Raw genomic sequence first — 14,339 nt, 5'->3', positions numbered from 1 at the left:
GGGAATAGAGGAACCTATTCAGTGACACACCCAGGATGCAGGAGGCAAAATGTATACTGTAAGAAGCTATAGGACAGATACTTGGTCTCTTCAACAAATAAGTTACATTTGAAAAAAAGGTAGTTCAAAAGTGGGGAGTATCTATAGATTAAGAGAGACTTGAGACATATCAGCCAATTACAGTGTATGGTCTTTATTTGAATCTTGATCTAAGCAAGCAAACTGAAAAAAAAGTATATGAGATAAGCAAGTAAATTAGAACACTAGCTAGATAGTTGGTACTAAGAATTAATTTTTTTAAGTGTGGCATTGGTAATATGTTTTACAAGAGTCATATTCAGAAATACATACTGAAATATGTAATGGTGAAACAATATGTTGCCTAGGATTTACTTCATTAAAAATCTTGGAGGGTAGGGGCGTAATGGAGTTGAAACAGCATTGTCCATAAGCGGTCATTATACATTTTTTCAACTTTTGTCTGTGTTTGAAAATTTCTGTAGTGAAATGAAAAAACTAAAAAGTGATGCTGCCAGCTCTGAGGCATTTCCCAAGAGAGCAGGACAGTGTTCTGGGAATGAGTAGCTGCCCTCAGACCACAAGTTGGGAGGGTATAAAGCCTTGTCCTTCTCATCACTTTATCCCAGCACATAGTAGTCACGCAGTAAATAATGGGTGAAGAAATGAGTGACCTTGAAGGGGCAGCTGACAGTTGGGTGAATTACGTTTCGAAATCAGTCCTGTGACTCATAACTAGGAGAGCCACGTGATATTTAAACATTTTCATGTTCTTTGGGCTGCTGCCATTATATCAGGCTACATGATGCATATGATCCTCCTTCTTTCCCAGGCTCAGGCCCGATGTCACCGGATAGGCCAGAGCAAAGCCGTGAAGGTGTATCGCCTCATTACTCGGAATTCCTACGAGCGGGAAATGTTTGACAAGGCCAGCCTAAAGCTGGGTCTGGACAAGGCTGTTCTTCAGGACATCAACCGAAAGGGCAGCACCAATGGCGTGAGTATGACAGAACATGCTCTGGAGCCTCCAGCGTTCGTCACGCAGCCCGCACCTCTCTGGATTCTTCTTCCTATGCTTGTTTTAAGATTCACTTTTACTAATTGCAGGTGGATAAAAGAAATTTGTAGGAGCAGTTATGTGGCAGGATTGCCTAACATTTAGTAACACTTCAGTAAACAGTTTTTAACAGTGCCCATTAGATGTCAGTAGATCTTAACACTCTTAACTCTAAATATGGATTGTCACCATGCTTTATCTCACACTCTGGACTTTGAGCTCCCTGAGAGTATAATGGAACCTATTTTATCTGTAGTCTCCATGGCCCCTAACAGTACTTGGCATATTAAAGATGTTCAATACATGGTGGTCAGTGAATAAATGAATGAATAAATTAGCAGCTTGAAGTATGGCAGTAAATAAAATCTTTTTTTTTCTCTCTAGGGGGGATAAAAATTGCAGCTAAGATTCTTAAATTGTACTAAAGTATAGGCAAGCAAAGCAGAATATCTCCTTAATCTCTAGGCTCAGCATCAGAGCTTGGGAATTAAAACCTTCTAAATGAGTTGTCTTTAGTCCAGATATTCTGTATCCTCATAGCTATGCATATGTTTCTAAGTATAATACTTCAAGTGACCCATGCTGGGAGTCATGGAATTCCCTCTTGTGATTGATATAAAGAGAACCAGATTCTTAATTAGAACCAGGAAAGGGTGTTTTGAACTCTCATTTCCTATTTTCAACAGGCAGTTGAGAAAATCACACTTGGCACGGGATCCTTTCTTTAGTTAAGAAATGACATCATTTCCAATACTAATGTATTTATTTAATAACACATAAATCATTATTCTTTCGTTTGGTACATCTGGAGGTTTTTAAAGATACAGACTCAAACTAAAATATAAAATAAACATTAACAGTATCCTCTTCGGTGGTGCATAATTCAATGGCTTGTGACATTTGATAATAACCAATGTCCTGAAGAATGTTAGGGCCATTGGGTCATGTGGGTCTTATCCCAGAGCTCCCTATAGAGGATTGTCTGCCTGTTCTCCCCATAGTTCTCTTGTCTTTATCTGAGTTTTCATTTTCTAAAGCTTCTTGTGCATGTCTTTATTCTTCTGACATGTGCAATTAGTGGAAGAACTGTGTACAGAATCATGAAGGCCAGATTTGAGGCTGTTTTTCTCCTGTGCATTTTACACTTTGTGAGTAGCCTTTGGTGACCTGTCCAGGTGCAGCAGCTTTCAAAAATGGAGGTAGAAGACTTGCTTCGGAAAGGTGCTTATGGAGCCTTAATGGATGAGGAAGACGAAGGCTCCAAATTCTGTGAAGAAGACATAGACCAGATTCTGCAGAGGAGAACCCATACCATCACCATCCAGTCTGAAGGGAAAGGATCCACGTTCGCCAAGGTATAAGTCCTTCTCAGAGTCTGTTGGGGTGGGAGCGAAAGAAAATTGTTTATTCTTTGAGTCTCAACGCCAGGCTTCTGTTTCTCTAAATGTAAACTGTTGAGATTATCTGGCTACACATCTATTCTGTGTGACACTCTGAAGATGCAGATTCTTAGAGGGAGTCTGAATAATGAGTCAGAAGCTATAGAAAGAAAAGATCACTCATAGCCTTTGGGAGCTGATCTTCCTCGGGCAGGATGACACTTCAGTTTGCACTATTCACTGTTCGCAAAGACTGTTCTGAAACCCTTGAATGGTCGTCTTGGTTCCCTTGTGGAGCCATCCTTGATCAGAGTCAGAAAGTTGAAATTCCGTTGAACTCTCCATTCCTTAAACTCAAGCAAGTACTTTGTTCATTTTATGAGAAAAGGGATTTTATTCATTTAGTCTAGGTGCCTCTTTCCTCTGCCCTTCAGGTCACTAATCGTTTAGAATTCATCTAATCAGACCACTTATCAGATCACTCTCAGGTTTCCCTGGCCACAGGCTCTGTGAGCTTTGTGACCTGTTTGATCAAATCTCCAGTTTGGTGACTTAGGTAAGACTTTTCAGTAGGACATTTTGTGCTGTGAGTCATCTCTCATCTCTGTATGCCTCATACTGCCCAACCCAGTGCCTTTCCTATGGCAGACATTTGGTAACTGGTGAACTTCAAGGAAAATTACATCTATAGAAGTTTTAAGAATTAACCCTTTCACAGAGAACTAGACATCAATTAGCACATTGTCATTACCTTCCAGGGGTTGTCTTCTGGCTTCCAAGTTTTAAGTTTCAAAAAATGATCCTGTAGGTTGAAATTGTAATTTCGTCACCCAGTCTTTAAAATAAAATTTAAAAAAGAATAGCTTGGAGATTTTTACATTAATTTTGGAGGCTCTGTTAGATGTTTTGCTTTTGAACCCAGGTGGATAATATACTTGAGTTTCTGGTGCAGTTGAAATAACATAGGTGTTCTATAGTTTGTATTGTGTTCAGGTGCAGTTTATTGACTTGTTTTCTTCACAGGCTAGCTTTGTGGCTTCAGGAAACAGAACAGATATCTCCTTAGATGACCCAAACTTCTGGCAGAAATGGGCTAAAATAGCTGAACTGGACACTGAAGCAAAGAATGAAAAGGTACAGCATTAAGAATATTTTATTCCATTGAACATTTCAGGGATATCTTATAGCACCATAAATTCCCACACAGCTCAAGTAATTATTTACTTCTTAGCCTTAGTTCTTAAATGAGATGCTATGTGTAATGCACTTAAAACATGCCTGGCACATAGGCAGAGCTTGATAAATGTTAACTTATAATTTAAAAATGACTTCATGAGACATACAGTCTACTGGGCACCTGAGAAATTAGACAAAAACAGACCTGGAACTGGCCCAAAAGGTCAAGTTCAGCCCTCTGACCGAAGCCAGCATCCCATCCTTGGCCTGTGACTATTTTACCTCCATTTCAACACTTCCTGTGAACATAGGGAACTTCACCTCCGATGAATACTAGGAAAAGGAAAGTAGCATGATGAAGAAAAGTTTGTTGGCTTCACCTCCATTCTTTCAGTATCTTGAATTTTCCTATTTCTGAACATGAGAAAGAGAATGGCCTTGAAATGAAACCAGCTCTGCCACTGACCAGCTGTATGCCTTAGGGCAAGGTACTTGATCTCACTGAGACATGTGAAAAAAGGAGATGAAGATACCCACTTTGCCAAGTTGGAGATAACAGTTGTGACTGTAACTGCCAGCCCATTGTGTGAGGCACTCCTTAAATGTTAGTTTCCCTTCCCTGCGTCTCTGACCTTATCACCTCACTTCGTGATGAGCACACATCACTTTCTACCTGTCTTCTTGGGTGAGTGTTGAACTCTTGTGGGCCCATAAACCCAGGAGACAACCTCTGCTTATGTCTAGCTATATCTGGCTGATTCAGTAACCAGCACCCAGCCTTAAGCATTCTTCTGTAGGATCGCCAGAGGTCGTTTAATCCATCCTCTTTTCTCCTAATAGGAAGATTCTGCAGTCTCTTTTGTAAAACCTGTTGTAAGTGTTTTACAAGATTATAATCAGGAAGTTACTCTTTGTGTAGGACAATGGGTGAGAGGGAGAAGGAAAAGCCCTTGCTCTATAGACAGTAAGGAGCCAGTTGGAGCGTTCTAAGGTGGGAAGCGAGGTGATTGAAGCAGGGATGACTCTAGAGATTTATCTGGCCTGTGTAGAGGAGTATTCAGGAGCTTAGGCTAGCTTTTGGAAGGGGTACAGGGAGAAGGGGTGAGAAGCATGAAAGGGTAGAGACTAGAAAAGAGGCGATGGTTATGGCCAGGGGAGCCACCAAGAGTGAATGAGGTACCTGAGTGAGGGATTACGTGTTCAGTGAAAGACAAAAGGTTAGTAGTTAGTGCCAGTGGAAGGGAGAAAATGAAGCAGCAGGAATCTGTGTTTGTCTTCAGAAAGTTGCTGAGCAGATGGAATTCTCCGACTCGACCTGTCTCCAGAGCACAGATTGCCTCTGCATGCTGGGCATAACAGCTGGGGTGCACCACTCCAGTCTTTCTTGGCAAGAGCAGACTGCCACTCTGGGCACTGGGGGGCGTTGCCTGCCCATACCCCTGTTAGAATGACTGCAGAAATAGCAGATGGTAGTGGATAGCACTGGGGGCTGGGGAACATGCCAACTTCAGCAAGTCCCAGAGAATCCTCTCTGCTTGTCAATAGACACAGCAGGTGTGCTGGGAAGAGCCTGTCCTGCTAGAGGATCAGACCAGAGTGTGATTCTTTCCCAAATGTGTCCTGAGGAACGGCAACAGGATATGCTGGTGCATTGTGATTGGGGGAGAGAGAAAAGGGGCTTTCTCTCCAGCAGTCCTCTCTGTTTCTAGGAAAGCTTAGTGATTGACCGGCCTCGCGTGAGAAAGCAGACCAAACACTACAACTCTTTTGAGGAGGATGAGCTCATGGAGTTTTCAGAGTTAGACAGTGACTCTGATGAAAGGCCCACGAGGTCCAGGCGCCTCAATGACAAAACCAGACGCTACCTCCGAGCCGAATGCTTCCGAGTAGAGAAGAACCTGCTCATCTTTGGGTGGGTGTTGGCTTTGCCTGTTTGTTGTTGTTGTTGTTTTTCCCTCTGTTTTTCAGTCCCTGAGATTTGTCCAGTGTGTCACTCCAGTCACCTCGGAGTTATGGACTGATGGAGGATCTGTTAGAGCGAGAGAGAACTTTCTGCCCGTGTTCCCCTCGGTCATTGTATGCTCTGCTGCCATATTGTAGACGTCATGATTTTCTCATGTGCTTGTCACAGCAAATCTCTGTTACTCATTTGCTGCCTGGTACTTATTTCGTGCCTTTTTCCCGCAAGGATATATAAGGAGTCAGAGTACCAGATGATACAGTTAAGGGCTCCGGCTCTAGTAGAAATAGAAGGGTTAGCTTCTGGGAACTCGCCATTGCTTTTGAATATTGTAGCTGGACTCTGTTTTAATTCCAAATTTATTCCCTGCTCCAAATACTTTGATCCCTCTTCTTAACATTCTAGTGGTCATATGACGATCTCAGTGTCCCATGTCCAGGTCACCTTAGTCACATTTGGTGTACGATAGCATGGGGTCCTCGAAGGCCTTTCAGGACAAAGCCCTCTGGGCGATTAAAAGACCCAACAGAGGACAAGAAACACTCTTGGCTCCTGTTTGTCCTGCGGTGTTGAGGGCATGCATGGCCCTTCCTCCCCCCAATACCCTTCTATATTTCTGCTCTCAGCTGGGGCCGGTGGAAGGACATCCTGACTCATGGGCGATTCAAGTGGCATCTGAATGAAAAGGACATGGAGATGATTTGCCGTGCCCTTCTGGTATACTGTGTCAAGCATTACAAGGGGGACGAGAAGATCAAGAGTTTCATTTGGGAATTGATCACACCTACCAAAGATGGGCAGGCCCAGACCCTCCAGAACCACTCAGGTGAGAGGTGGCAGGGCCATACCTGAGAAGTGCAAACTTGGTGCACTTCCATCGCTCTTCCTGTGTTGGTCCATGTTGCTGTGGCTTTGGGGGACTTCTCTTTCTGAGATATATTTAAGAACGTTGCCTGTGGGAAAGCGTGATGATTCTTCCTCAGAATCATCCATGTTACTTGTGATATTTTAAGTACCGTTGGGCCCTTTTGAAATTTGCTACAGACCAGTCCTGCCCACTAACCTGAGCGTCACAGGGGTTTCTCCCCTGAATTGGGAATTCACACTGCATGCTCTGTGGTTCGTCTTTTGCATTTCACTGTTCCGTCCCATTCCCACCTCTGTCTCTGCCTTTTCTTGTGCTGTGCTTCTCCTTCCCTGTGCTTGGCCATAGCTCACCTTCAGGTTTCCAATTGAGTATTTGTTTTTCCCTGGCTAGGTTGTAAGTTCCCAAAGGGCACAGGTTATGGTATGCCTTTCTTGATTTTCACAGGGTACCTGGTAAATTCTTACTGCCTCACTGAACAGTGCTGGGGTTCACTAAGTGGGGGACCAGGTGCATCTCCTCACCACCATCACTACTTGGTGGACTGAGGAGTGGGGTCTGTCATCCAGGGCCACTGAGTACAGCCTGGCTCCCTCTTTGCAACCCTAGCCCAGCTCTGTTCTAACACCCATGTTTAAGCTGCCTTGGCTGATCAACCTGCCTTTCTGTTTCAGGGTTGTCTGCTCCAGTTCCCAGAGGAAGGAAGGGGAAGAAAACAAAGAACCAGCTGCTGCTCCCAGAGTTAAAGAATGCAGACTGGCTGGCCACCTGCAACCCTGAGGTGGTCTTGCATGATGATGGCTACAAGAAACACCTGAAACAGCACTGCAACAAGTGAGTACACCCCTTCCCCACCGCCTGGCGTTAGCTCCACTCAGACTTTCCAGACTCCTGGGACCCCCACAGGGTCGTAGGAGACCACTGGATGTTCCTCTATCACCATGCAAGGTCTGGAAAGGCACGATACGTGGTCTGAGCCAGGTCAGGATTCATTCGTGTTAAAGCTTCTCTAACTCCTTTAATATTGTCTCTTCTCCCCTAGAACCTGACCTCTCTACCAATGCGGTGTGTACCCCCAAGGGTTTTTCTCACCTGACCCTCAAAATCCATTTAGGACACTGGTGTATTTCACTATTCTCTCTCCTTTTCCTTTTCCCTTCTCTGCCCCTGAGGTCACATTAGCAAGAGCAGAAGACTAGCCTTAGTGGCCACTACTCCAAGCTCCCATGCAAAATTGCCTCCTCTTATAGTTTGCCATTGCAATTCATGGCCTCCAGGTATTTGACAGACATGCATTTGAGATAGTATTCTTTATATCCCTAGGCTAACAGTGGAGCGGGGAGAGACCAAGGAAAAAGTGATAGAAAATGAAACTCTGTTCTTGTAAAGTTTAGTTTGGGGAAGTCAGAGCACTCAGCCACAAGACAATGACAGGTTTGCACATGGATATTTACATCACTATACAGTATATCTATTAAAATTAAAAGGACCCTTGGAGAGCATCTAATCTAGCTTCCTAGGCCATGTTAGACTCATCTGCCCAGCATTCCAGATAGGCAGTGAGAACATCTCTGCTTGCACATGTCTGGTTATAAAGAGTTTATTATCTTATAAATTAGGGCTGTTTTGCTGGGGTTTTCCTTCCTTCCTGTAGCATCCACCTAATGGTCCTGTAGTTGTTGTTGGGTTGTGTCTTTTTTTTCTTTTATGGATGAAGTCAAATCCTTTCCTTTTGTCTCTCCAAATATTTGAAGCTAAGTCTCATGCCCAATACCATAATAAAAACCACTGTACACAAAAGCACAAGCTCTTTGGGGACAATAGATCTCAAGCTGAGTCTTAAGGTACACACGGTTGGTAGTAGAGCCTGACTGGGGCAGGACTTGATGGCATGTTCCTTGTGACTGAATCAGAGTCACCATGTGGGAGACAGACAGAGGAGGCTCTTGGCTAGCTAAGAGGACTCACTGATGAGCCATCTTGTATGGCAGGCTAACCAAGGATTCTATTGTAAATATTAAGCAACTATATTGCTTGAACAGGTGAGACATGATAAAAAATGGTATTTGGGGAGAAAAATTATACTGGCAACAGTTAGCAAGATGGAGTAGGTAGACCTAGAGCTGAATGGCCAACTAGGAGAGTTCTGTCGTAATTTAAATATTGATCACGAGGACTTAGATTAGGGTGCTGACTGTAGAATTGGAGAGAAAGGGTCAAATATGAGAGACTGACTAAGGAAGAATCTGTAATGTGTGATGAACATGGAAGCAGCTAACTCCATGATTGTAAGCCTCATAGGCTCGGAGAATGGCAATACTTGTAGTCATGACAGGGTCAGAATTGTTATATTCACTAAAGATGAAGAGCAGAACGAAGGACTCAGGTTTTGCCTTATTAAGTTACAGCAACAGCATTTGGCTCTCCATCCACAGCTGCAGATGTGGATCTGTAGCACTTAGAGTACGCTGAACTGGAGAGGCTGACATAGAACTTTCCTTGACACCTGCAGAGATGATCACAGATGATGGCCAGAACCAATTCTGACGTTTGAGAAATTCCTTAACATTCTAACCACCACCCACAAGACCTTTCCTGAGTGCGTGCCTGACCCTGGGAATCAAAGAATAATGCAGTAAAGCACTTCTCCAAGTTTGGAGATGGTGACTGTCATTTATATTCTGAATCTAATGGAGACCACTGTCCTCTTTAGTTCTGGCTCAGCAAGAGCCAGGCTCAGAGCCGGCAGGGACCTTGTAGCTCTTCCCACTCAGTGTGGGAGTTCCGTGGGCAGTATCCTGATAAGGAGTCTTCCAGCCTCTGCTTGAGCCTTCCTAGTGACAGGAGTTTACCATTTCTCAGTGAGGCTTATTTAATCACCAGATGATTCTAATTAACTGTCCTTCTGTACACTGAATTTAAAATCTGCTTCCTTGAAACTTCTACCCTTTGATCTTTGGTCCTGGTTCTGTCCTGAAGTACAACGAACAGGCAGTATTTCTTCAGCATAACTGGACTGTGAGCTTCTAGAGTTCTGGGTTCTGTTAATTAGCAAATTTACTGCCACCCGAATATCAGATAAGGGTTAAGACAGGCTCTGGGATCAGGACTGCCTGGATTTAAGTCCTGGCTCCATTACTTACCAGCAGGTGAATTACTTAACCTCTGTGTGCCTTCTTTCCTTCATCTAGAAAATGAGGATAATAATATTTCCTACCTCTTAGCATTGTTATGAGGAGTCAGTAAGCCAATACCGGCTGGCACATAGTAAGTACTCAAAGCCTTGTTTGTTTTTATTATAGTATAGTATTTAGGGACGTGAAATTGTCATCAAATGCACTTTAAAAAGTTAAAAAGCAACTGCTTCAAATCTAAGCTGTAAGAGGTGAGGATGATGATTGTCCATTTGTGGGTGGGGAGAGTGACTGGAAGGGGATACCAGATTTCAAAAAAAAATCTCCAAATTATTTGAATTGATTGACAGCTGAGGTGAGGAATGGTATACCAGAAAAGTAAGGGTTCCAATCTAAAAGTTCTAACTTGGTGTGTTGCCATCTACAACTCAAGCCCAGAAAGTGGCATTTCTACCTAGATCTAAGAAATTATGCTTTTTTAGACGCCTCAGCCCTTCATTATTAACATCTTTTAAATAGATAAGACATGTATGTGTTTAAAAGATTTTTATCAAAAGTCAATTTTGCTCCCACCTCCACTTCCCTTGTTTCCATCTCCAGAGGCAACCACCCATACTGGTTTTTCCAGAGAGACCCTGGACATGGACCAGCGTAGGTGAATGTATAGCCTCCTTTACCATCCCCCTAAAATAATACATACTTTACATACTATTTGTGCTCTTTTTTAAACAACTTGTGTGGAGATCAGTTCCTATATAAGTATATGTAAATTGGCTTTGTTTTTAATAGTTAGCCTTTACTCTTGACTGCTGTTGAGCAAGTTATAAGTACTCCTTCTAAACCTTTTTGCAGCTTAGCCGAGAGTATGGAGCATCTCCTGGAACATGATCAGCTTCTCTGTGCCTGCCCTTACTTTCACCCTGGTTTTGCATACATTAAGCCTTCCCCTCCCTTGACCCCCACTGTCATCTTCTGTGCTCTTATTCTTTCTTGGTAGGTTTTATTTCACAATTCAACTGCTGTGGGCTCCTCAAGAATGGAGTTAAATTGTTTACTTTTGTTATGTACCTCATAGTACCCAGCTTGTGCAGGGCACACAGTAGTTGCCCAGCAAAAGCTTACTTAATTGCCTTGTCTCAAACACGTTCAGTGCATTCCCATGAGCCTGAGTGTGGTCCATGCAGAATCACAGTGAATTGAGCACCTCAGGAGAGAAGACATGATCACTTTCTGGCAGTATTGTTATGAAAAAGACTTCAAATGTTCATGTAACTCTGTGTAAGTGAAAGTGTTTGAAAGCAGCACCATTCAACATTACTCATTCTTCAGGAAACTAGTAAACTGGTAACCAGCCTCTTGGAAGGCAGCTCTGCCTAAGAGGTCATTGTGGCCATATGGAGGGGGATGAGTACTCTTTTTAAGGACCAGGAGGAATGCTGTTTCTGCCGCACCCCATGGTTCTCAGGGTGACCTAACAGATGACTGATGAGATATCTTTTTCTTGTGTAAAATGGGGATAATCATAGTAACGGCTGCCTTCATTACCTAGTGTTTTGTCTTTCTAGTGCTCTCTCACATACAGCTTCCTATCACTAACGACATGGGAATGCCCAGAATTTCCCTATGTCAACTGGGGTGTGGCAGTTCACAGGCACTCCTGGGTTCTAATGTGCTTGCATTAATGTGTTCACCTTTCATAGGGTACTTTTGCGAGTCCGGATGCTATACTACCTAAAAGCTGAAATACTGGGAGAAGCAGCTGATAAAGCATTTGAAGGCACTCCCGCCAGGTAAAACAAGTCCGCCTTAGCTCTCAATGTTAAAGAATTGCCAAAAGTGCCTGTTTGTGCAAGTGGAGAAACCTGCCTGGGCTTCAGGAGGCCCATATTCCCACCTGCCCAGGATCAGCCCCTTGGATGGAAGTGCAAGCAGGTCACCTACAAGTCACATAAAGGAGAAAACTTTCTTAGAAACACAACTTTTGGTGAGGTTTTTTTAGTAGTTTTTTCCCCCAGTGGTGTTGTAAACTTTCCTTTAAAACAGTCATTTCTCTACCTTAACTAATCATTGTAGAATGAGTATTAATTACTTGATACACTTGATCTGACAGGTATACTCTGGAGTGTTACTCAGAATCCCATTCTTGGCCTTAGTACTGTTCTGCATTTGAGTGGTTCTCCTCTATTTGCTAATCATGTTTATAATACCTTGTGACCTGTTTGATTTGTTGCACTTTAGTTTTGTAAGTTAGTATTTCCAAAGCTGTAGAATCCTGTGGGAATCCCCCCGAATTTCAGGGAATGAGACGTGAAGTTCCTAGCTACCACTTGATCGAGCTGTCAGAGAGTCACACTTTCTAGGTGGGATCACCACACAGCCTCCTTCGCCTTTGCCATATCTGCAGTATGCAGCCCTGTACAATGCCTGTTGCTCCCCAGGAAACCAGAAGTGTTGGTATTTCAACTTTGCTTTGAGATGACCTAGGGCCATGGTTTCTTCTTTCTCTTTCTTTCCATTAGGCAATGCTAATGGCTCTAGTGGTCATAGGAGCACTAAAGAAGGTGCTCCTATGAGAGGTGAAGGACATTAACAGCCCTACTCATGGGGTAATTTGTAATCAAGAGCAAGCATCACAATGACTGTTACTACTTGATGTGCTTTCTGTAGTTAATTGTAGTTATTTCTAGTAGGGATAGAGAAGTTGAGTGTTTTGGTGAAAAGATTCAATTTTTTTTTTTGAGGAAGATTAGCCCTGAGCTAACTACTTCCAGTCCTCCTCTTTTTTGCTGAGGAAGCCTGGCCCTGAGCTAACATCTGTGCCCATCTTCCTCTACTTTATATGTGGGACGCCTGCCACAGCGTGGCGTGCCAAGTGGTGCCATGTCCTCACCCGGGATCCGAACCGGCAAACCCCAGGCTGCCAAGAAGCAGAACATGCGAACTTAACCGCTACACCACCAGGCCGGCCCCAAGATTCAATTTTTGAGTTGCATAAATGTAGCAGAATTTAACCTGACCACTTATATCAGGTGTTACCTGGCAGAAGTAATCTACATGAACTTATTCATCCCTCTGTCATGTGCTTTCTTAGACATGTAGATGGATGGAAGCCAGGTAGAGCATAGAGAGGGTGAGTCTATGGCCCACCCTCTTCCCACCTTTCCTCTGCTTTCCTCCATCTTGGTTCTCACCTGTGCTGTTCAGGCTTAGTGCCTTATTGTGGAGAAGTTGCCATGAAGAAGGAATAACAGTTCATCCCAGAAAAGTCGTTCATCCCATGGCACCATGCAGGCAGAGCAGTGGGCCCTGTAGTGGAGGCAGATAGGGAGCACTGCCTGGAAAGGTGGGGGCCAGGGAACACCACCATCCCCACAGAGGGAGCTGGACCTAGCAAGGGGCAGTCAGCCTGTGTCACAATAAGAGCCTGATGGAAGAAGTTCCTCAAATGCTACAGAGGAACCGTCTCAGAGAGCTGGGAGTTGGGAGGGAGGAGCCATCCAGGTAGATGTTCTCCCCCGAGACCCCAAACGCTTCAAATTGTAAGGTCTGTTCTCAGACAAATAAAGACAGTGAGCTAAAGGTCAATGTGAGCTTTCAGAACATGGACAGAAACAGAGAGAGGGGCTGATGGTACAGGCTTGCTAATCCCTGCATGTCTGCTCCCTAGGGCGAGTTATGTTCATCCCTTTGTCCAGGGGAAGTGCAATTTTTGATCAGTTTTGACCCAACAGACACCGCTGCTAGGAGGTGCCACCTATCCTCTGAAAGGCTCTTTTCATATCCCTGCATGTACCAATGCAGACTCTCTTGTTCTCAGATAGTGCTTGAGATCTCTGCATGTTGAATCAAGATGATTTGAGCACTTTTCAGCATTTGATCATGTACGAATTTAACCACTTGGGGGGTGTTCTATGTTCAAATGACCAATATATTGATGGTTTTTGCTGTAGTTCTCAACTGAAGATGCACATCAGAACTACCTTATACATGTAGATCCCAAGGCCCCACCCCAGGTCGACTGGTGATGAGTTCTTCAAGAGGTGCTTTAGGATTCTGTGTCAGTCAGCCTGAGGTGGAGCCTGGAAATCAAGAACATATGTAGAAATGGCTCACTGGATGAGCCTGATGGAAAGCCCTGGTTAGGAAACCTTGGCCCACAACTTTCTGAATCCTTGTTACGTCAGTGTCTAAGCATGCAAGTAGGGATGTGACTATTAAGGGTTTGGCCGGTAGCTCTTGTGTTTTCTGCCTGTGTTGAAGGAACCCTCAGTCCGTGCTCTTCCTTCCACAGAGAGCTAGAAGTGCCTCTGCCCGACATTGACTACATGGAGATCCCAGTGGATTGGTGGGATGCTGAGGCCGATAAGTCCCTTCTGATTGGCGTGTTCAAACATGGTGTGTATTTCAGTGAATGTTTTCCCCTTCCTGAAAAACTCCATAGTCCTCTTGTATGTCTTTCTTAGAATGTGGAGCCTCACCTCTGTCCTCTCAGAATTTCAACCAGATGAATGTGAGTCATGAAAATAACAGTAAATGTTAATATCAGAGAGGAACTTCAAGAGGGTGATTGTGTCCACAAAGAGCTTGTTCAGTCTGTATCTTCCTCACAGTAGCCTTTCCACATTGTCAGGCCTGGGACTATTCACTCTCAATCACTCATACAGTCCCAGCACCTAGCCTAGTGCCTGGCACATAGTAGGTACCCAGTATTTCTTGGATGAAGGAATAAATAAGTTGGGAAAATGTCAGG

The 14,339-nt window shown here is 43.9% G+C and overlaps 1 protein-coding gene across 5 annotated transcripts in view; it reads left to right on the top strand.

Annotated features, from left to right (window-relative positions):
• Positions 1-14,339, top strand: part of CHD6 (chromodomain helicase DNA binding protein 6) — a 203,209-nt gene that overhangs the window by 145,002 nt on the left and 43,868 nt on the right. For all 5 annotated transcript variants that reach the window (XM_023626581.2, XM_070247062.1, XM_070247063.1 and 2 more), the window contains 8 exons: positions 851-1,015; positions 2,251-2,430; positions 3,478-3,588; positions 5,340-5,542; positions 6,217-6,416; positions 7,130-7,289; positions 11,290-11,379; positions 13,881-13,984. In XM_023626581.2, coding sequence (XP_023482349.1) covers positions 851-1,015; positions 2,251-2,430; positions 3,478-3,588; positions 5,340-5,542; positions 6,217-6,416; positions 7,130-7,289; positions 11,290-11,379; positions 13,881-13,984 — 1,213 coding nt within the window. The remainder of the gene's footprint in view (positions 1-850; positions 1,016-2,250; positions 2,431-3,477; positions 3,589-5,339; positions 5,543-6,216; positions 6,417-7,129; positions 7,290-11,289; positions 11,380-13,880; positions 13,985-14,339) is intronic.

Source organism: Equus caballus, chromosome 22, assembly GCF_041296265.1.
Source record: "Equus caballus isolate H_3958 breed thoroughbred chromosome 22, TB-T2T, whole genome shotgun sequence".
Taxonomy (NCBI): Eukaryota; Metazoa; Chordata; class Mammalia; order Perissodactyla; family Equidae; genus Equus; species Equus caballus.
This window is presented reverse-complemented; position numbering and strand designations above follow the sequence as displayed.